Source organism: Eschrichtius robustus, chromosome 20 (assembly GCF_028021215.1).
Source record: "Eschrichtius robustus isolate mEscRob2 chromosome 20, mEscRob2.pri, whole genome shotgun sequence".
Lineage (NCBI taxonomy): Eukaryota > Metazoa > Chordata > Mammalia > Artiodactyla > Eschrichtiidae > Eschrichtius > Eschrichtius robustus.
The window spans coordinates 65,451,004-65,471,555 of NC_090843.1; the positions used below are offsets into that span (position 1 = coordinate 65,451,004).

The 20,552-nt window shown below is 64.1% G+C and overlaps 2 protein-coding genes across 2 annotated transcripts in view; one reads left to right on the top strand and one right to left on the bottom strand.

Moving 5' to 3' along the window:
• The window catches only part of FAM83G (family with sequence similarity 83 member G), a 28,869-nt gene extending 10,431 nt beyond the window's left edge, over positions 1–18,438 (top strand). The window contains exons 2-5 of the mRNA XM_068530251.1: positions 3,590–3,757; positions 10,600–10,724; positions 11,401–12,646; positions 18,043–18,438. Of these exons, the coding sequence (XP_068386352.1) occupies positions 3,590–3,757; positions 10,600–10,724; positions 11,401–12,646; positions 18,043–18,438 (1,935 nt within the window). The remainder of the gene's footprint in view (positions 1–3,589; positions 3,758–10,599; positions 10,725–11,400; positions 12,647–18,042) is intronic.
• Positions 1–20,552, bottom strand: part of SLC5A10 (solute carrier family 5 member 10) — a 55,050-nt gene that overhangs the window by 25,837 nt on the left and 8,661 nt on the right. The window contains exons 7-9 of the mRNA XM_068530252.1: positions 20,209–20,289; positions 18,577–18,782; positions 13,107–13,242 (exon numbers count right to left, since the gene is read on the bottom strand). Coding sequence (XP_068386353.1) covers positions 13,107–13,242; positions 18,577–18,782; positions 20,209–20,289 — 423 coding nt within the window. The remainder of the gene's footprint in view (positions 1–13,106; positions 13,243–18,576; positions 18,783–20,208; positions 20,290–20,552) is intronic.

Below are 20,552 nucleotides of genomic sequence, written 5' to 3' on the forward strand. Positions count from 1 at the left end.
GGGGTGTCCACCATCCCAAGGAGATTTGGGGGATTCTGGAACCGTCAGCGGGAGGATCGGTGGGAGGACGCGAGGAGGCCACAGAGCAGCCCCGGCTGCACAGAGCGAGGCGGGGGTTCGGGACCCACGCAGGAGGCAGGGTGCAGAGGCCGCGGAGCTGTTGGTGGGGGGGGGGAGGGAAAGGGAGGTGTGGGCGCCGCTGGAGGGGCACGTTTTGGGGGCCTGCGCATCCAGCACACCCCCGAGAGACACACAGGGAGGCCTTTGGGTCCAAGGCACGTTGAGCTCAGTGCCGACGCCAGTCCCTGCCTGGGCCCCTCTGCTCCGGCGCCACCCGGCCCCGCGCTGTCGGCCCCCTCCCGGCACGGCCGCCCTCTCATAGCCCCCCAACCCTGCAGCTCTGTGCGGTGAGAACCAGGAGGGTTGTCGTGGGTGTGTGGCCCCTCCTGGTTCTGTGGCTGCACCTTTGAGAGGGCTTTCACGTCAGTCACGCACGGGGACCACTGGACTCCCTCCTTCCCTTGGGAACCGGGCTGGGGGGCTGGTGCTGTGACGCCGGGCCTGGAGTTTGGGACACACACCTGCCTGCCGCCCCGCCCCTGGGAACCGGGCATTTGGTCCGGGCGCTCACATGGACAGAGCTGGTTCCTGCGGTGACGAGGAGCGAGCCTCAGGCTGCCCGCCTCCTGCCCGGTGCGGTCTCCTGACCCACATGGGGTGGGGACATCCCCCGATGCCAGCCTCCCCGCCGTCTTTCCCGTAGTCTTGGCCCTGGCCTTGCCCGGGGCCTCCGCGGGATACGTGTGGGCTGGCGTTGTCCTCCGGGCGGGACTAGTGTCTTTGTGCCCAAGCCGCAGATGTGAGCTGGACAGACCACAGGAGCGGGCCAGGCGGACACCCCATTTGGCAGATGGGGAAAGTGAGGGTCTAGGAGGGGCTGTGGCTTGTCCCAGGCCATTTGGCACACTCTGAGTTGACAAGCACTCCCAAGGCTGCCTTAGGCCGGGCCACGCGCTGGGCCAGGGCGGGGGTGCTGTCTTTGACGACCTTGCGGAGTCACGGGCGAGCGGGGCCACCCAAACAGGTAATTAGGCAAGGGAGTGAATCCCTCCGTGCCTCAGTGTCCTCGTCTGTAAAATGGGAGTAATAACCGGTGCCTCGCAGCGTTCTTGAGAACTGGACGAGGTGGCGGTTGTTGGGCGGAAGGCTCTGCGGGTGGGGCGCAGGGCCCTGGGTTCTAGCCTGGAGTCTCTGGCCCCAGGGACGGGCACGCAGGGCTCGAGGCCTCTGAGAGACCCTGTGGCCCCCGTGGACAAGCCGCGGGGGCCCCCCTGGGAGCACCAAGCCCCCTCCTGCCCCAGCTCAGCTGGCACCTGTACAAGCCCTCCTTTGACCCTCAGCACCGAGCCCAATGCCTGGGACCCTGTGGGGCTCCACCGTGGGGGGCAGGCCCCGGCAGACCCAGCCCAACAACAGGCGGCCTGGGCTGGGCACCCTGCCTGCCTGGGCGCCGCAGGGAAGGCTCACGTGGGGTGGGTCTCGCTGGGGCACGTCCCCCAGCCTGGGCCCAGGGCAAGTCCCCGTCTGCCACGGTGGGCAGAGCCTGGAACCAGGCCTGCTCCCACGAGAAGCGTGTCGGCTGAGCCGTCTCCAGGCTGGCATGTGAGGCTGTGGCCTGCAGGAGGGCTGGAGTGGCTGTGGGCTTGTGAGGTCCAGACAAGAGGGTCCCTGCTGTCACCCCTCCCCTACCTCGGGGTCCCGTCACCCTCGACCGGTGGAGCCCAAGGGCGTTGTGAGCCCACCAGCTCTGATACTGTGTCTCATCTGTCCTCTCGTCCACCACCTCAAGCAAGCTCTGGCCTTTGCACATGTCCTGGGACATGGAGCTCACTTCCTCGCAAGACCCAGCCGATTTGGGGTCAGAGAGCGTACCCCCTGCCCTAGTGCTGCCGTCCACCTCCCTGCGGCCCCTCTGCCACCGCAGCCGCTGCACAGACTGTACCTGCTCCCCCTGCCCTGCCTGAAACATCCCTCAGAGACTCAGACAGCGAGCTATTTTTCCCCAGGGGCCAGAGAAGACCCTGGGCCTCACCACCGGGGAGCCCTGGCTGGTCCCACATGAGAAAGTTGGGCCTGGAAAAGCTAGGTGTCTGCTGAGGGTCACACAGAGACCCCGTCCGTGGAGGGCAGGGCAGGGAGGAACCCCCAGAAGTACCCGCTTTGGTGCCAGATGTGTGACCGGCGCCAGCAGGGGCCCGGGGCCCAGGAGGAGCCCAGAGGGGCCTGCAGGGGCCAGCTGGGTGAGCTCACGGGAGTGTGCAGGCACGTTCCCGGCAAGCCCCAGGCCACCCGCCAGGTCACACTCCTGGCAGGGGTGGGGGTAACCCTGGCTCCCTGGCGGGCCTGGGTAGGTTCTAGCCTGACTGTCCCCCGCTTGCTGTATGGCCCAGCGCACGACCCCTACCCGCCTCTCTGGGTAAGGCTCCTCTAGGGGGTTCTCAGACCCAGGATGGGGCCCTGGCGCCGGCTTTGGCGGGTGGGAGGGCTGGACGTCTGTTCGGGTCAGCAGCGTTGGGCCCTGGTCTGCTGTGTTCCCCTTTGCTGCCCAGTGGGACGGGGAGGCGAGGGGAGGAGCGACACTGAGGGCCAGGGCCTGCCGGCCACTGAGCCCTGCCAGGCCCCAGCGCCCGCTGATTACCCCACTCCCTGGCCCTGTGCTACGTGTGCCCCTTCCCTCCTCGTGCCTTGGCTCAGGCCAGGGCCCTTGCCCGCCAGGCCTGGGCATATCACTGCCCGTGCTAGGCAGTGGCTGGGCTGGGCTGGGGTAGATGTACTCTGACCTCTGGGGCCCCACCCTGAGCCAGTGCACAGGCTGAGGGCAGCTGTTGTGGCCCAGGTGTGGTCAGATGACAAGAAGAGCACATGTAGCGGTCTGGGGTGTGTCCAAACCAGAAGGAGAGGTGGCAGCGAGGGAGCCTGTCCAGGGACCCAGGGGTGACCTCGGTGGGCAGCCCCGGCTTCTGCCTTCCTCCCTGCCGTGGACACATCTGGCCCATCTCAGCATCCTGGGGTAGCAGGCGGAGGGCATGGTGTGGCCTGCCCGGCTCGGGAATGCAACCCAGGAATAGAAACAGGGCACCTGGCCAAGCCCTGAGCCCCGGGAGGGGCAAGGGCTGCCTGGGGGCTGGGGGCGGGGGCAGGCGCTCAGATCTCAGGACGCGCACCCTTCCCACTCCTCCCGCGCGCCTCCTGCAGCTTCCCCTACACGTTCCTCGCCTGGGTTTTGTTTTCTGTGGTCTTGTGTTACGGAAACAGCAGCCCGCGAACTGTGCCTCTCTCCATTCCCTGCTGCCGGGGAGTCCAGCCTGCGCCACCCACTGGGCATCTCTACCCTGAGTGTCGATCCTACGCCTGCAGCTTCAGGGCCAGGAGAGCCGGCACTTCAGTCCCAGTCCCGAGGCCGCAGGGAGCAGGGCCAGGGTGGGCACCCGAAGAGGGTGGTGGGCGCGGGAGGGCCAGGCGTCCCGGCGAGGCACCTGTCTCCCCGGCCACGTGCCCTGACGGCCCCGGTCTCCCTTCCTGCTCACAGGTGATCGCTGTGGTCATGGACATGTTCACCGATGTGGACATCTTTAAGGACCTGCTGGATGCCAGCTTCAAGAGGAAGGTGGCCGTGTACGTCATCGTGGACGAGAGTAGTGTCAAGCACTTCCTGCACATGTGTGCGCGGGCCCGCATGCACCTGGGGCACCTCAAGGTGAGCCGGTTCCTCATTCAGTCGGTTGACAAACACCTGGAGCCCCTGCCTTGTCGGTCCGGATCTGGGAGCCTAGAGTTCAGTGTCCTAGAGCTGCCCGCCAAGTGGTCACGTGGCCTCTGCCTCAGTGCACCAAGGGACAGGACACTACCTGTGACCAGGTGCTGAAGCCCACGTGAGGTGCTCCTTCACAGGTGTTTCGAAGCAGCCCGTGCCGCAGTGGTTACCTGTCTTGGCTTGCTCGCCTCCAGTGATAGGGTGCGCAACCCCCGGCTCTGGCAGCAAGCCCCAGCTGGCCAGCTCCAACTCCCAGGAAGTCCTTTCTTGGTTTTAAACCTAAATCTGTTTCTGTATAATGTCCACGCACGGTCTTTAGGATCCGGCTCCAACGGAGGAAGCTCCCTTGGGCTGAGGTCGGGGAGGGTTTCTTTGGTGGCTGCAGAGTTGAAATGGACTTGAGGAGTGAGCAGAGTAGAAAAGGGCTTCCAGGGAGGGACACCGGGGACAGAGGTGGAGTCGTCAGGTTGGGCCTGGGTTCTCAGCATTGCTTTGCTGTGTGTCCTAGAGCACGTCACCTCCCCTCTCTGGACTCCGGGATCTCATTGGTCCAACAGAGGGGCCGCAGACCCGTGTGGCTGGGCTCTTCTGCTCAGACACCCTGGCATTTGGTGCCTTGCTTGGGGGTGGAGGGAGCCCTCCTTCCGCCCAGCCATTGCTTGTCACCTACTTTGTGCAGCTCACTCCCCAGAGTACAGATCAGTATGCATAACGACAGCTAATACTTCCACAGCTCCCGTCCCAGGCACGTGACGTGGTTAACTTAGGTACGCTCACGGCAGCCAGTGGGAGGGGGCAGCTGTTCCCCTTTACAGATCAGGGGATGCAGGCACTTGCCAGGTGTCACTCAACGTTAGTAAGCGAGGATAAGGGGGGTGGGGGCCAGCGCCGAGCGCTCTGGCTGAGTCAGAATTCCTCAGGGCAACGCCAGCCTGGTTAACAAGGGGCTGGGCTCCCGCGCCTGTTAAGTTGTCGGCATTGTCAAGTGATGCCCAGCCTAGCTGAGACCTTTCAAGTGGGTGTGAGCTCTCTGGGCTGCAAGTCTCTGGCTGTTGGGACATTTTTATGTGGCCTCTCTGGTGGGTTGACCCCAAGCCCCGTGCTCGCCCGCTGTGCTGCCCTGCCTGTCGTGTACTAGCACCGAGAGCCAACTCCCGGGGCAGACAGCTCAGGCCGGGAGGCCCAGTGTGTGGAAGAGGCATCTTTTCTAAGGTGACTGCAGGGGCCTCAGCCGTGTGGGCAGCAGATCACAGAAACTCAGGGCTCTCCATCCAGCCCTCTGCCGTGCTCAGGAAGAGGCTGATGGGCCCACTCCCCCTGAGCCCCTGCCCCATGCCCGGTGGGGACCCTGCACACCTCGCGTCCCTCTGCCCACACGCATCCCCCCGCGTGCGGACGAAGAGGCAGGGAGGGGGCTTGTCTGTGCTGAGCGGGGATCCAAACCCTGCGTGGCCGCTCCAGAGGCCTCTTCTTAGTGGGGAAACCCAGATGCCAGGCTCCTGGGAGGGTTCCACCAAGTCAGGGCTGAACCTAAAAGCCAGTGACGGGAAGCTGGCACAGACAGGGCCACACACCCTTGGTGCCCAGTGCCCTTGGCTGAGGCCACATCTAACAGCGGGGCCGCCCTGGTGCTGCCCGCACAGGCTTCCTGGCTGCCAACCCCCTGATGCCGGGCCTACCTCTCTGAGCCTCCAGGGCTTTGCGACCACAAGGACACCTCACCAGGTTGTTTGAGGATGAAAGCAGAGGAGACAGTGGCTGTAAAAGTGCTCTGAGCTAAGGAGAGGCACACAGTTGCGGCAATAACAAGAGTTATAAACCCCGGGCCCTGGGCGGAGGGCTTGAGATGAGGCTACAGCTCGGGGCATGGAGGGGGTTTCTGGCCCAGCCTGCCCTTCTCGCCACCTCCCTGCTCTGGTGAAGGTGGCAGGTCCGCAGGGTGAAGTGCCCAGGAGCCTGACGCTGTGGGATGGCCAGGCGTCTTCATGGGAAGGAATGTGTGACCCTGGCCACCTCATTCTCACCTCCGAGCCCGCCCACTCTCAGCCTGGGCAGGTGGCCAGAGGCTCCTGTGGGCCCAGTCCTGGCCAAGTGTCACCTTGTCTAGAGCCTGCCTCCCTGCCTGCAGGCAGGCTGGGCCCAGACCTGTCTCGGGAGCACTTCCTTTGCTGGTAATCCCTGGGCCCGCCCTCGGCGTCCACTGCCCCTGCCCAGCTCTGCAGCAACCTGCCCTCAGGTCGTGTGGGCCCAGGGTGTAGGTTGTGCCTGGTGGGGTCATACTTTTGACCAAGGGGGTGCCGGGCGCCAGGAGCCAGGCCTCGGCCCCAGCTCTGCCCCTGCACTGTAACCTTAGGCAGAGACACTGAGGTTTCTGGGCCTCAGCCTTCTTGTCTGAAAAATGGGAATATCGTCATTTATTTGGCAGGGCTGCCGTGAAGAGTCAAGGAGGCCACGTGGGGGCAGGGCACTCGGTCACGAGCTCCCTTCCTGTCCTACCTGCGGTTGGGGCAGCTGCGGCCCCTCCCATGAACCCCCAGCTCTGGTCTGAGTGCCAGGGGGCTTCCCTTCCCTCTCTGAGCAGTGGTCTGGCTGGGGACTCCCCCAGTCTCCCCCTCAGGGCAGCCCCCCAGCCTGAACCCCTGAGCTCACACAACACATTCTGGAAACAGCTGCAGTATCACTTGGGTCCCTCCCAGTTTCCAGGTGAGGCGGGAAGACAGGCACCAGCACCTCCCCGGCGCGAGGTCCCCAGCCGTCCCGAGCGTCCCCACCTGCCGGCTCAGCTGGGCCCCGACTCCCCCAGGCAGGGAACGTGGGAGCGAGTGCCCGTACTACACACGGGAACGGGCCTTGAGAAGACAACCCAACCCTCATCCCAGGGCCCAGGGCAAGCCACACTTGGGGGTGACACTGGGTGCTGAGGGATGCCCAGGGCCGGTGGGAGCCAGGCCTCGAGGCTCGCAGCTTAGCACGGGACCGGAGCTGTGAGCTGCCTGGCTGATGTGAAAAGCTAGTCTGCTTTGTGCAGCTGAACTGGAAAAACCAGCAGCCACTTGGGCGAAGGCTGGACCCATTGCTGATGAACAAAAGAACCCCCAGGCAGCGTGGCCACGGGAAGGCGCTGGGTGAGTGAGGGTGTGCGGATTCCGGCTCATGCTGGACAGGCCAGCACTGGCTCCGTTCTGGTGCCCGGGCCTCCTCCTCTCCCGACCTGCCTTCTCTGAGCCTGGCCTGGCTCTGTAATGGACTCAGGGCACTGCTTCTCAACATCTGGCAACGTCCAGAGATGTTTTTAATGGCCGTGACTACGAAGGTACTACTGGCATCTGGTGGGTGGCGGCCAGGGATGCTGTTCACAGCCTACAATGCACAGGACGGCCGCTAACAGAGAACCACCTGGCCCAGAACGCCACAGAGCCAAGCGGCCTGGCCCAGGGGGAGAGCCAGGAGCCCCCCAGCCCTGCCCTGTCCCCTGCCCCCAAGGGTGCTTCCCATCTCAGCTTCACAACAGCCCGGGGCAGGCCAGGGTGAGTACTGGTCCCCCTACCCCATTACAGAGAGTGAAACAGGCCCTTTAGAAGAGAGCAGAGGTTGGCTGGCACACGGGGACACGGCTCTCTGTCCCTGACCTGGCCTGATCTTGCTGTCACCGCTCAGGCCTGCTCAGGATGGTCTCTGGGCCTCCCCACTCCTCCTCCGGCCCAGAAGGTGCCAGCAGACCCCTGGAGGGGAAAGAGCCGCCAGGGTGCAGCTGCAGGCTGTCCTCAGTCCCAAGGGGCCGGACCCTGTCCACTGGGAGGCCCTGGGGCAGGTCACTCCTCTCCCTGAGCCGCCTGACCATTGCATACGGCCGACAGTCCTGGCCTCCCCGGGCCTGAGTCCACACCATTCCAGATGTTCTCCTGTCCTCAGTGTCGGTCCCTCATTGGTCCCCCACCAGCCCCCCGAGAGGAAGGGATCACACCCCCGTCCCACTGCACGGCACAGCCCCCTCGTCCCCTCTAGTTTAGGGAGCAGCCGCTGAGTGCTGGGCCCCTTCCCGGCCCCTCCCCCGATGCACTGAGTCTTCACAGCAGCCCTGAAGCCGGGGGTGGGCAGGCCCATTTCACAGACGAGAACCCTGAAGCATGGGGAGGCCAGGTTGCGTCCATTTGCACCAGGACTGGAGCCGTGTTTGACCAGAGCTCGAGAGCGACCCACCCGCTCCAGTGGGGGCCTGGGCTTGTCCCCCCGGCTCCCGCCAGCCCGGTGTGAGCACAGGAGGCCCCGTGGAGGTGCGGGGTGTGGTGCTGAGGCTAACCCAGCCCTCGTGCCCACCACGGCCTGCCCTGTACACGCTTGGGGCAGAAGCACCCTTGGAGCAGATGAAGCTCTGCCATCCTCCCCAGATGTCCCCTCAGGGGCGATCACTGCTCCCCTCACATGTGAGGAAATGAGGCTCCAGAGGGTCTGGGGACTCGCCCAGGGGACCCCACTCGCCCTCCCACTGCCTGCCGCGTGCTCTGCTTCGGGCCTTCCAGGCTCAGAGACAATGCGGCTTTGTGGGATCCTCCACCTCCGCTGGCCCGAGCCCTGGCTCCTGAGACGTTACCTCATCTGGGCCAGGCCCCACGGGGCGGTGCCACCCACGAATAAACAGAAGCTGCAGAGCTGGGCTGCGGTCGGGCACAGGTGACAGGGGAAGGCCTCACAGGATCTTTGCTCAGAATTCTGGTCCCCAAGCGTGCTCCGCATTCAGTACAGTCACAGACACTAATTGTCCTGGGCCTCAGCCAGCTTCCTGCTGCGCAGGCTGTGTGCAGACAGGCAGCTGGGGGAAGGGCGGGCAGGGGAGCCAGCCTGGGAGCAGAGGCTTTATCTGCCTTCTGGGCCAGGCCCCACGGCCAGGTGGGCATCCGTGGGACCTGCCCCTCATCCTCTGTGGGTACTGCCCTGAGGCTGCCCCAGCTGAAAGGTCCGGGACCCATCACAGACGGGACGGGCGCAGGAGCACCCAGGGCTGTGGGCTGGAGTGGAGATGGCCTCCAGTCCTCTCTTTTCTCCCCTCTGCCCCTGCCCGGACTCAGGCCCACATCCCTCACGTGCAGAAAGCCCTCCCTGTCCTCTTCCTCTGCCCCCTGTGCGTTGCACGCACGTTCCCCGCGGGACGCTGGAACTGGACGGCTCCGAGCCCTCACTCCCTGCCCTAAGCCCTCTGTGGCTCCCTGCTGCCCCCGGGCCCCACCAGGCCCCTCAGCGGCCATAGGGTCTTTGATCGGCATCTGTCTGGGCCCGCTCTGCTGGCTCCTTTGCCCGCCCCCCTCCCCCGAAGCCCTCCCATGTCTGAATCAGGCCTCTGTAGTCCTGGGTCTGGGGTGCTGCGTCCTCTTCCCACCCGACCCGCTCTTCCTTGTCTTTCACACGTCAGCCCAGACGCCAGCCTTCCCGGGAGGCGCCCCACAGCTGGGGTCGTTACTCATCTGCTTCCCCCTCTCTGCCAACGAGGCATCCGCGTCACAGGCATGTCTGTGTCTGCGCTGGGGACCTCGGCAGGGGTCAGTGAACGAGTTAATAAGCTGGGGCCGGTGAGTGGGTGAGGGTCAGGGTTAGGGGATGTCGCAGAAGATGTAACAGACCAGCACCCCCCGTCGGCACGGACCCCTCCGGAGGGAGTGAGGCTCCCGTCACCGGGGCCTACAAGGGGTCTCTGTCCTGGGCAGGCGTCAGATTCACTGGGGCTTGTGTTAAAAATGGAATTCCTGACCCCAGTCCCCCTGAGTCGAACCTGGGGCAGCTGCAAGCCTGCGTTTCTAACACACTGTCTGGGAGGTGCTTGCACCCCATGAGCCCAAGTCTGCTTCCTGCCCTGAGGGTCTACGTTGGGGTGCCCTCAGCCGTCCCCTCGACTCTTGGGGGTCAGCCAGGCTTGCCCCGCCCATCCTGGGGTCCCTCCGCCACAGGCTTTTCCCACCTGCCCCTCCCTCGGAAGGAGAAGCTCTCGTGATGAAAGGGGAGCCAGCCCCTGGCCCACACACATCCACAGGCTTGTGCAGAGAGGGAGGGCCCTGATGTCCAGAGAAAGGCAGGAGGGGCCCAGCCTTGACACGGGCCGTGCTGGGTCTGCGTATGACACCTGGGAGACCCCCTCCGCCTCCTGGCTCTCGGCTCCCCTTCCATGGTTTCTCAGGGCCTTTCTAGCCTGCTCTTGAGCCAACAGTGCCAGCACAGGGAGGAGGGACGTGGCCATTTCCTGAACTGCTCCTGGGTCCCAGGCAGGGGGCTGGCCCACGGGGAAGTAGGGGAGTTTGCCGGGATCCCTGCCCACGGTGCGCAGGGCTTAGGGGGCCAGAGAGACAGCGGTGCGGGGGAGACCGGGGGAGAGGCCCAGCTGGTCACCCGTCCTGGCAAGGCCACCGATCTGCCCAAGTGCAATACCCAGATTCCCTCAGGGCAGCCCCCTCCCCTTCCCAAGCTGCACAGCCCCCAGCCATCAGGGGGACCTTCCTAAAACGTGTCCGCATCCCCCTCCTGCTCGGGACCCTGCAGCAGCGTTCTCCAAGCTGGCCCGCACATGGGGCCTGACCGGCTGGGCTGCCCTGTGGACCCCCTTCAGGCCACACCGAGACCATCCTGCAGCCCTTCATCTCCAGCCCCCACCCTCCTCCCACCCCTTCTCACCTCGGCGCGTCCCCACGTGCACCGCCCCTTTCCCCAGGCCCCTCGGCGCTCCCCCAAATCCCTCCCTGAGCCCGGGCAGGGTGGTCAGTGCTGGGTCGTGTAACTCCGCCCCCTGTCCCCCGACACAGAATCTCAGGGTGCGGAGCAGCGGAGGGACCGAATTCTTCACGCGGTCAGCCACCAAGTTCAAGGGTGCCCTGGCCCAGAAGTTCATGTTCGTGGATGGAGACCGGGCCATCTGCGGCTCCTACAGGTGACTCTGGCTTTCTGGGGGCCGGGGGAGGGGCGGCTCCAGTTCCCAGCTGGTTTCTGCCCTTAATCCTGCCTTGTGACACCCCGGTTATTCCGGTTCACTGGTCCCCAAACTGCTGAGGTGTGAGTGGGGCTGGGCATGCCCGCACGCTGCCCACCCGTCTCGGAAGCAGGCAGAGCGAGGCTTTTATCCGTGAGACTGTTGTTCCTGCCTCGAGGTGTCAGCAGCCAGAGGCGGGGTGTGGGCCAGGCCGGCTGCGTCCTCCCAGGCCCACGGGGCGGTCACTCGGAGAGCTGCTCTCAGGGAGGGGCCAGGATGAGGACGGTGCGGTCTAGCTCTGCCAGCCCTGCCACGCAGGGGGCAGCAAGGCGGGGGCCATCCATGGCCACACGGGGTGGGCACAAGTCACTGTGCCGACGACCCCCGATGTCCAGGCTGCACACCCGCAAGGAGCTTGCCGCACAGGCGCTGCCCGAGGTCCCACACCAGGCCTGATGCTGGGGCTCGGGCCCCGTCCTCTGCCCCTGCTCACTTCTCTTTAATCCCTTCTGTGGCCACAGTCTGATGGACGCTGGCCTGTGCGTGCACGCAGGTGGCGGGCTCGGGGCTGGGGGCTGCTCCCTCGTCCCGGGGCCCTGGGCCCTGCGCCTGACCAGGCTGCCGCCCTTTGTTGCAGCTTCACGTGGTCGGCTGCAAGGACGGACAGGAACGTGATCTCCGTGCTGTCGGGCCAGGTGGTGGAGATGTTCGACCGGCAGTTCCAGGAGCTGTACCTCACGTCACACGGCGTCAGCCTCAATGGCATCCCCATGGAGAAGGAGCCCGAGTCCGAGCCCATCGTGCTGCATTCTGTGGTCCCGCAGGTGCCCTCGGGCACCATGGCCAAGAAGCTCGTCAACCCCAAGTACGCGCTGGTCAAGGCCAAGAGCGCTGACGAGATCGCCAAGTTGTCCTCCGAGAAGCAGGAGGCCGCCAGGACCCTGGGGGTGCGGGACACGGCCCTAGCCGAGCTGCCGCGAGGCCTCCCCGAGCCGTCCCTGCCTATCCACCAGGGGCTGCTCAACCTGGAACGGGCCAACATGTTTGAATACCTGCCCACGTGGGTGGAGCCGGACCCGGAGCCCGGCAGCGACATCCTAGGCTACATCAACATCATCGACCCCAGCATCTGGAACCCCCAGCCCAGCCAGATGAACCGCATCAGGATCCGGGACACGTCCCAGGCCGGGACCCAGCTGTGGAGGCAGAGCCAGGACTCCAGCCCCGCCCCCCAGCCCAGATCCCCCCAGGACGGGGTCCCAGCCGAGAACAGCCTGCCCCAGTGGGACGCCGAGCCATGTCCTCCTGTGCCCAAGCCCCGGACAGTCCCGGTGGCAGACCTGCTTGCCCAGGAGGGCGGCGGTGTTGGCTGGGCCCTGGAAACCCCAGAGGGGCGGGCACCCCATAACCGGACGGACCACGGTCTCCCCAGGATGGCAGGCCCAGGCCACGCCCCGCTTCAGCACCAGCTTTCTGTGACCCAGGATGACCCCGAGAGCGGGGGGCCAGTGGTGCCCAATGGGCTAGAGGAGGAGGAGGAGGAAGACGACGATGACTACGTGACCCTCAGTGACCAGGACAGCCTCTCGGGCAGCTCCGGCCGTGGCCCTGGCCCCCGGCGGCCCTCGGTGGCCCCCTCGTCCACGTTGGATGAGTGTTCTGAGGTGATGGAGCGCTCGGCCACCCTCCGGAGGTGCCGCTCAGAGCAGGTGGCCAACGGGCCAGCCCAGCACCCCCGCCGACAGCTGAGTGCTCCCCACATGACCCGTGGGACCTTTGGTGGACCCCCAGGTGACTCCTCGTGGGCCCAGGGTCAGGAGAGAGAAGAGGCAGGCGCTCTGAGGAGGATGCAGGCCCCACACCGGGCAGACAAGGAGGCACAGGTGGGTCGGGGTCCCTGCGCACCAGGGTCCTGGGAGCCCCTCCCCCACGCCTGAGCACGCAAAGGGGCGGTCTGCTGGGCAGCCGCCTCCCCAGGTCATTACCCAGCATCCCACAAAGGCAACCCGAGCCAGCTACCAGGAGCCGGAAGGAAACACACTTAACACACCCAGAGGTTTCAGGGGTGTGGTGTTACGTGGGTGGTCTGCTCCCTAGTTTGTGGATGAGGCGATGGCGGCAGCACAGAGATGTTCCTTCACACCCTGAGATCACACAGCAGTAGGTAGTCTTTGCCCGGACCTTATGTCAAGCCACGTCCGCGTCGATCCCTTGACTGTGGCCCTGGGGACCACTCCCCTCCCCGCTCCCCCAGGCCTGGAAACAGCTTGCCTCTGTCCTCGACCTCTCCTCCTGGTGACCTCTGCACCCTGCAGCCAGCCCAGCCCCCAGGGCCCGTCCTACCTGGGAACAGCACGCGGCTGATCATGCCCGGCATGATGATCAGGCCCATGGGCAGCATCTTGAGGTAGCTGGCCAGGATGGAGCCCCCCTTGGCGTGGTTCAGGTCCCTTGCGGACAGTGACCGCTGCACGATGACCTGGGGGCAGGGGGAGGGAGTGAGCCCCAGCCTCCTCAGGATTTCTCCCCCGTGGGCCTCAGGGAGCGCGTGAGATAGGCGCTGTCCCACTAGCCCGAGACCGGCCTGAGACAACCGCGCCCACCCTGACACCCAACAGCATCCCTGCCAGTTGTCTGAGCACCTGGGGCCAAGGTTCTCTCCGGGGACTCAGTCTCCCCATCTGTCGAGGAGGGAAGGTGTTGGTCCTGACCAGCCCATCACCCTGGCAATTGTCAGGGTGGGAGGAGACCCTGGGTGGGTCGGTATCAGGGACACCCTCCCCACCTCCTGCACCCTCACGAGAGGCTGGCAGGCTCGTGCACGTGCCAAGAGCAGACGCTGGTTCCAACTGTGCTGTGTCCCTGGCAGAGGTCCGGAGTTTTAGGACCTGGGTTTGGGGAAGCTTGCGTTTCAGTAATGGAAGGAGCTAGAAGCTGCAGCATGAGGGCAACTCCTCATGTAGCCTCAGGCAGCTCCTACCTGGATCTCAGTTTCCAGATCTGCAGAATGGGAGGGGGGTAGTCGGAACTGATGGCATCTGAGATCCCTCCCGGTTCTGACACCCTGATTCTACTTTTTTTAAAAAAGAATGTGGGACTTTAAACAGCTTTACTGAGACATGATTCACACACAGTTCAGCCACATAAAGTGTGCACCTCCATGGTTTTTAGTATGTTCACAGAGTTGTGCAATCTATAACTTTTAAATACAAGTATTTTTCCTTTGGTGTTCTGCAGTTTAAATCACCTCCTGCAATTCAGAAGTAGGAATTCTTTGTGATTTTAACTTATTTTCCAAACATGCGAGTTTGACAGGGAGCTCCTAGCATTTCCCTCTAGACACACCTCTTGGTGTGCCAGGGCAGGGCAAGCTCTAAAACACATGTTTCTCTGGTAGAGCAGGCAGGGATGGAGTCATTTTCAAAGCTCTCAGGGTGCAGCCAATTGAATCCACTAGAATATTCCTTGGTGTCCATTGGGAGACTCCACCCTCCCCGGCTCATCCTCCAGCACCTTTTCATCAACGGGAGAAAATAACCTGGGTTTACATCAGAGCAAAGGGGCTGCCAGGGCATTCTGGGAAATAGTGGCTTGTAGCCTGTTCTTCATCAGAGGACCTCAGATGCTTTCTCTATGTGATCTTTTCCATCTTTTCCCAAGGTCTTACCTGGCTGAAGATAGTCAGTACTTAATAGCTGTGGACCTAGTGGGCCATGCTCGATCTAATGTCTGATGCGTAGGGAACAGCTAACATCCAGCGGAACAAACGCAGACTCATCACGTCAGGCGTAGGAGTGGAAACAGCCTTTGTTTTAGGAGAAACCTGTTTCCACCACTGTACTCGGACTCCCTCCACTTTCACAAAAGTGGTTTTTGTAAAGGCCAAAAATCGCGAGTGTCCATCTCAGAGGCCCTCAGTGCTCCTTTGTGTTTAGGGTCCTTAAGAGAAACTGTCGTGTGCTTCTTCAGAGGCCCATCTAAATGTCTCAGAGAAAATGAGATGAAAGTTGTACTCCTGTAAAGGAGCTCTGGATCAGGGGTGATTACCCCTCAAAATTTAGGCTTCGGTGCAGTTTGTCTGTAACGTTCACCTCAAGATCCAACAGCGAAGGCACGCCCTTGGAGGTGTGTTCACTCGCACTTACTGTGGAGCGCGGCCCCACAGAGGCTCCCTAGCGCTTAGATGCTGGCTGGACCGCGTCTAAAAATAGAACTCTGGGACTTCCCTGGCGGTCCAGTGGTTCAGACTCTGTGCTTTCCCTGCCGAGGGCGTGGGTTCAATCCCTCGTCGGGGAACGAAGATTCCACAAGCCCCGTGATGCAGCCCAGGGGGAAATAAAAAAAATAGAACTCTGACCTGCCCGGGAAGCCACCCCGTTATGTACAATAAACAGCTCTGAGAGCCGTGCGGGAAGGCTGACGGTTATCTCCAGTAACCACTCAGGAGGCTGCACGACCACTGCTGTAACAATCAGCCCCGGGTGGCCAGGACCTAATTAATAACTGACAGCATCTCTAACTTTTGTCCCCTACTCGCTTCCTACCCCCACCAATCACACGGTCGCCCCATCCCAGTCACCACCTCCCGCGTCCCCAGGCTGCGGCCTCCCATCAGGGCCTCCCATCAGAGCCTCTGCAGAGCTCCCCGACTTGTCTGCCTGCCTTTCGGCCTCTGCCAAATGCGAGGGACGGAAGCTGCCTCCCGTTTGCCGTAGCTCAGAATAAACTGCCTTTGCTTTTCTTTAAAAAAAAAAAAAAAAAATGACAGGGTGCCAGGGCTGGCGGCGTGGGGTCTGCAGGGCAAGCTGATTCCAATCCACGCCAGCTCCTGTGACGTGCCATAAGTCCTTTCCTCACTTTGGGCCTCAGTCTCCCTGTCTAGACAGTGAGGGGGTCAGACGTGCTTCTCTGTAGACCCTTCCCCTGTGATGTCCTGTGATTACAAGAGCCCAGGGCCGCGCTCCCCACGGGAGAGAAGAGTTTCCCTAAATCCCTGTGCGTCTTCCCTTATTTTACTCCGTGCTCTGGGCGGCCAGCCCCGGGAGGTGGGCGGGACAGCCGTGGTCGCCCCATTCTACAGCTGGAGAAGCTGAGGCTCGGGGCCCCAGCAGGCAAGGCCGGGGCCTCCCCGGCAGCGTCCTCCCGGTGCCTCTCCGCACAGGCCCCGCCGGAGGCCAGCTCCCTCTCCCCGCCCGGCCACTGGACCTCCCCGAACCGCTCTGTCCTCGCCCGCGAGATGTGACACGACCCCCGACCCACAGGGTTGCTGCAAATCCTGGATGAGGCCGCGTGTGGACGGCCAAGCCCGTGCCTGGGTGGCTGGCTTTGACTCACCAAGTTTAGGCGTCCGTCAGGGCCACCTCGGGGTCAGCTACGGCCCGGTGCCACCCAGGAGCATTTGGACCCCTTGGCTGTGAGATGGGGCCAAGGGAGCCCACGGGAACATGGGAGAAACGAGGTGACGGGGCCCATGCACTTGACACTGCGCCTGGCCTGCGCAGGAGCCTGGAAAGTGGTGGCCGCCATGAGGACTGACCCGGCTGCTGCCCGAAAGACAGCCTGTCTGAAACTGCAGCAGCGGCAGGTGACGAGAGGAGCACCGGCACCACGGGTGCAGGCGGGCCCCAGGGACCCTCTGGCCTGTGCGCCTCCCAGGGGTGTAGACTGAGCGGCTGAGGCCGGGGAGGGGCGTGGCAGCTCCCTGCCCACCGGGCCTCTGCCTCCTGTTTTATTGGATTTGTTGGGTTCTGATCGTCACCTACGCACCGTGGCTGAGCTGGGAGATACTGAGAAGTCTAAAGAAAACGAACAGCGCCCGTGGCCCCAGCACACACAGCTGCCGCTTGCCGCTGACCACACCGTGGGTGTCCCGGGGGCTGAGTAGAGTCCTGCCAAGCCCCCAGGACCCAGTGGGTCGGTACCTGCGTGGCGTGGGTTCTGGTCCAAGGCCCAGCAGTCGCCCAGGCAGACCCAGCCTGAGCAGGAGGAGGATGGGGAGGGAAGGCTGAGGCCAGGCGTGGGCCCCCAATGCTGGTGGCACTCTGGACCCCCTTGGGGTCAGCTGCCTCCTTGTGTGACCTTCTTATCCAGGAGGCAAGCCCAGTCCAGCCCTGACCTCCAGGCCACTCACTCGGCCTTCATGTGAGCGCTGACTCACTTGGCCTTCATGGGAAAATCTGAATGCTGTCCCACCCAGAGACGCCAGTGCCATGCCAGGCCATGCTGAGTGCGGAGGGAACGAGAGGTGCCCTGGGGTGGAGGGGCCCCGGCTGGCCCACAGGGCGGTCCAGACATCCCCCGCACGCCCTCCACCGCCGGCCTTTCAACCAGCCCCTCGTTCACCCAGGCCAGCGGCCCTCAGCCCTCCCAGGAGTGCTGGGCAGACACCTGTGGTGGGCGCAGCCTACAAGGGACTCTCCGGCACCATGGCACAGATGGGAAAACTGAGGCCCAGCCTCACAGGGTTTCTGGACCCTCCCAACCTAGATTGCTTGCCACTGTCACAGCCCAGGCAGGGTCTCCCATCCCAGCGAGCGCACGAGACACCCACGCTTGGGAGACGCAGAGCACTCCTCGCCGGGCAGGCGCTCCACCCCGGGCCTCGGTGTCCTGGCCTGTGGACGGGGCCGCCAGGCCTGCCTCGCAGGAATGCTGCCCCCTTCACCCCACAGTGACGGGCTGGTTCACTCCCGGGTGGGGCCCTCGAGGCCATGGGTCCAGAGGCGAGGACGGTCATCAGGCCCGTGCCCGCTGAGGATCCGGTGCTCACGAGGCCCCTTCCCGCCCAAGTGCCACCTGGAGCTACCCGTGGCCCTCGAGGCAGGCAGGGCGGGGGCATCATCTGCTTCTGCCCAGAGAGGGAGCAGGGCCGCCTGGTGCCCCCTGGTACGTGCCCAACTTGGGAAGGACTAGAGTCAGACTCCGGAGGAAGACCTGGCCGCCACCCTCGCCAGACACGCGGGCCCAGGTGGAGGCACTGTCTCTGACGTCCCCGTCCGTCCCTCTCACGGAGGATGTGGAGGAGGAGGGCAGGGGCATGGGGAAGAGTGGGCGCTGGCCTTAATGCGACCACGCAGGCAGGACCATTCCCCTAGGACACGTGGGGAAACCGAGGCACGGAGGAGTGGAAGACACTTGTCTAGGACCACCAGTTGGTGAGTGGCAAGGCCAGGAAGCAAACCCAGGTGGGCCGGCTGCAGCCTGCCTGGCAAGGGCCCCTCGGGAAGGGGCAGAGCTGCCCCAGCCCCCGGTCTCACTTGCTCTGCTCTCTCTCTCCCAGGGCCAGCGGTTCCACCACTACGGAGTCCCAAGGGATAAAGATGGCTTCCCGCAGCCGTCGAGGACCCTGGGACCCCCGCGGTACCGCCCCGCCGCCGATGGCGCCCAGATCTCCAGCAGGAAAGCGGGCCCGGCTGTGGCAGGCCCCCAGCACTGGCAGGCCAAGGGTGGCCCGGGGCCCTGTGCGCGGCCGGGTCCTGGGACCCCAAGACTGGCCCGAAACGCCAGCCCCCAGGCCGACGGCAGGGCCACCGAAGAGCATCCCAGCCCCCTCGGAATCCCGTACTCCAAACTGTCCCAGTCGAAGCACCTGAAGGCCAGGATGGGTGGCGGCCAGTGGGCTTCATCCAACTCTAAACGGCAGCCCCAGGCCCCCCGGGACTGCAAGGACCCCTAACACCTTTTGCCCGGGCCTGAAGCCACGCCATCCACGGCTTCCACCCCAGCCCGGGCTCACCGTGCAGGTGTTCCCCGGCCGCCCTGACTTCCAGAGCCACCCTGGAAGGCAGGAAGGTAGGGAGGGCGGCGACCTCACCTGGTCGGTGCACCAGTACCAGGTGGCCATGATGGTCAGGCCGAAGGTCATCCCGGTCCACGGGAGGTCCCCCGTGTAGGGGTCTCGGAACATGTGCATGGCGTCTGCCCGCGGCATGTGGCAGGTCGTGTTGGAGATGATCCTGGATGGGACGGCCCGGGCGTAGGCTGCTGCCAGCTGCTCATACCCGCCGATCTGCTCGAAAGCTGGAGGGGGCGGGCGGGACAGGCACGGTTGGTGGCTGGTGGCCGTGACTCCCAGCCCCACTGCCCTCATCTCGCAAGTAACTTCTTGATGCATCAAACTCGACTTTTTCCCACTTCACCTTTTCCAGTGTCTGGAAAGGTATGGAGGTAGAGGGTTTTAAAAAAGGTGAATTCAAAGGACTATTTTATTTGTATTTAAAATAATAATATTAAACGAGCATTCCACACGAGGGCACCCCAGTGTCCTGCCGGCCTCTGGATGCCCACCAGCCTCAGGCGAGGAGCTCTCTGCCAGGCTGTCGACTCAAGGAAGCAAACGTGTCTTTTCTTGGCATTCTAGGACCTTCCTGAGGAATCTGAAGGGCTAACGTCCTGACCCAGGGGCTTCCAAAGGACATGACTTCGGCAGAGCTGAGAATGGCTGGGGGATGTGGCACTGAGAAGGGACACAGAGTCCCCAGAGGGGCAGGGGCGCCACCAAGGCTACACTGCCAGCCGGCCGGCGCGAGCCAACCGCATTCGCCCCCTCACTGCTCCTGTCTGCCTTGGGGTCTGGGCCCACCTGTGGCTTTTGCTTTGTCTGTGGTCACTCCCCCGCCCCCATCCAGACCAGGCCTGGCTGCCTGGGTGCCTCTCCTGCAGTGGGCTCCGGGGACACAGGCCCCTGGTCTGTGAGGAGTCTGGTACACAGAAGGCTGGGCAGCCACAGGTCCCACTCCCCCGCCTTCCCCAGCAGGCAGCCCGCTGCCCGGACTCTGGGCTCCCGGCATCAGTGCCACCTGTAGCCCAGGCCAGGCCAGGGTGAGTGCTCAGAGCGAACAGACGAACACTAGACACGGGTCGGAAACTGCCCAGCCACAGGGTCCTAGAGTCTGAGTCTGGAAGAGACCGTTTGCCCTCTATGGGATCCTCCTGGCTCTGCTTGCATACCTCCCGGGATGGGGATCTCACTACCTCTGGGGCAGCCCCCCGAGCTTCCTCCCTGTTTACAGACCAGGAGATCCAAACCCCCCTGCTCTCCACCTTGCCTTTGTCCCGCTGGCTTCTTGAGATCTTGGACATGCTTTGAAACAAGGGGGGCAGATGTCCAGGCAGGTCTGTGGTCTCCCAACTGTGTCTGCACACCCACCCGCAGCCCCGCCCCCGTCGAGCCCCGAGCCCGCATGGGTGCAGACGGCCCTGCCTCCTGAGTCAGGTCCGCAGCCAGACGCCAGCCGGCCCGGAGCTGGTGACAGAAGTGCTGCTGGGCAGCAGGGGTGGGAGGGGAGCAGGCCTCCGTCACCCAGGGGAGGCCGGCGGGGGGCTGACGGCCTTGTGGCTTGACCTCGTGAGGCCACCCACCCCCCGGGCGGACACCGGGGCCCCGACAGGGTGGCACCCAGACCCCAAAGGGCTCGCTGCTGTGACAGCCCCCACGGCCTCTCACCTTTGACCGTCAGGATCACGGCTCCCACCACCATGATGAGCGTTTGCAGGGCGTCTGTGTAAATCACAGCGGCCAGGCCCCCTGCGGATGGAGACAAGAGAGCTGGAGGGGCCCTGGCCTCGACGGGGGAGGGACAGGGAGGTGACCAGAGCTCCGGGAGGGACAGCTGTTCCACATCGACGTCCCCTGCCCTTGCACGGGTGGGTGAGCTGTGGACGCAGCAGCCGGGCCAGCGGAGCCAGCTGCAGAAGCCCGGGTGCCTGACACGAACTGGCCAGGTCCCAGGCTGTGGGAGGGGGCGGCCCCCTGCGCCCCGCCAGCCTCTCGGGTTCCCGTGTGTGTCC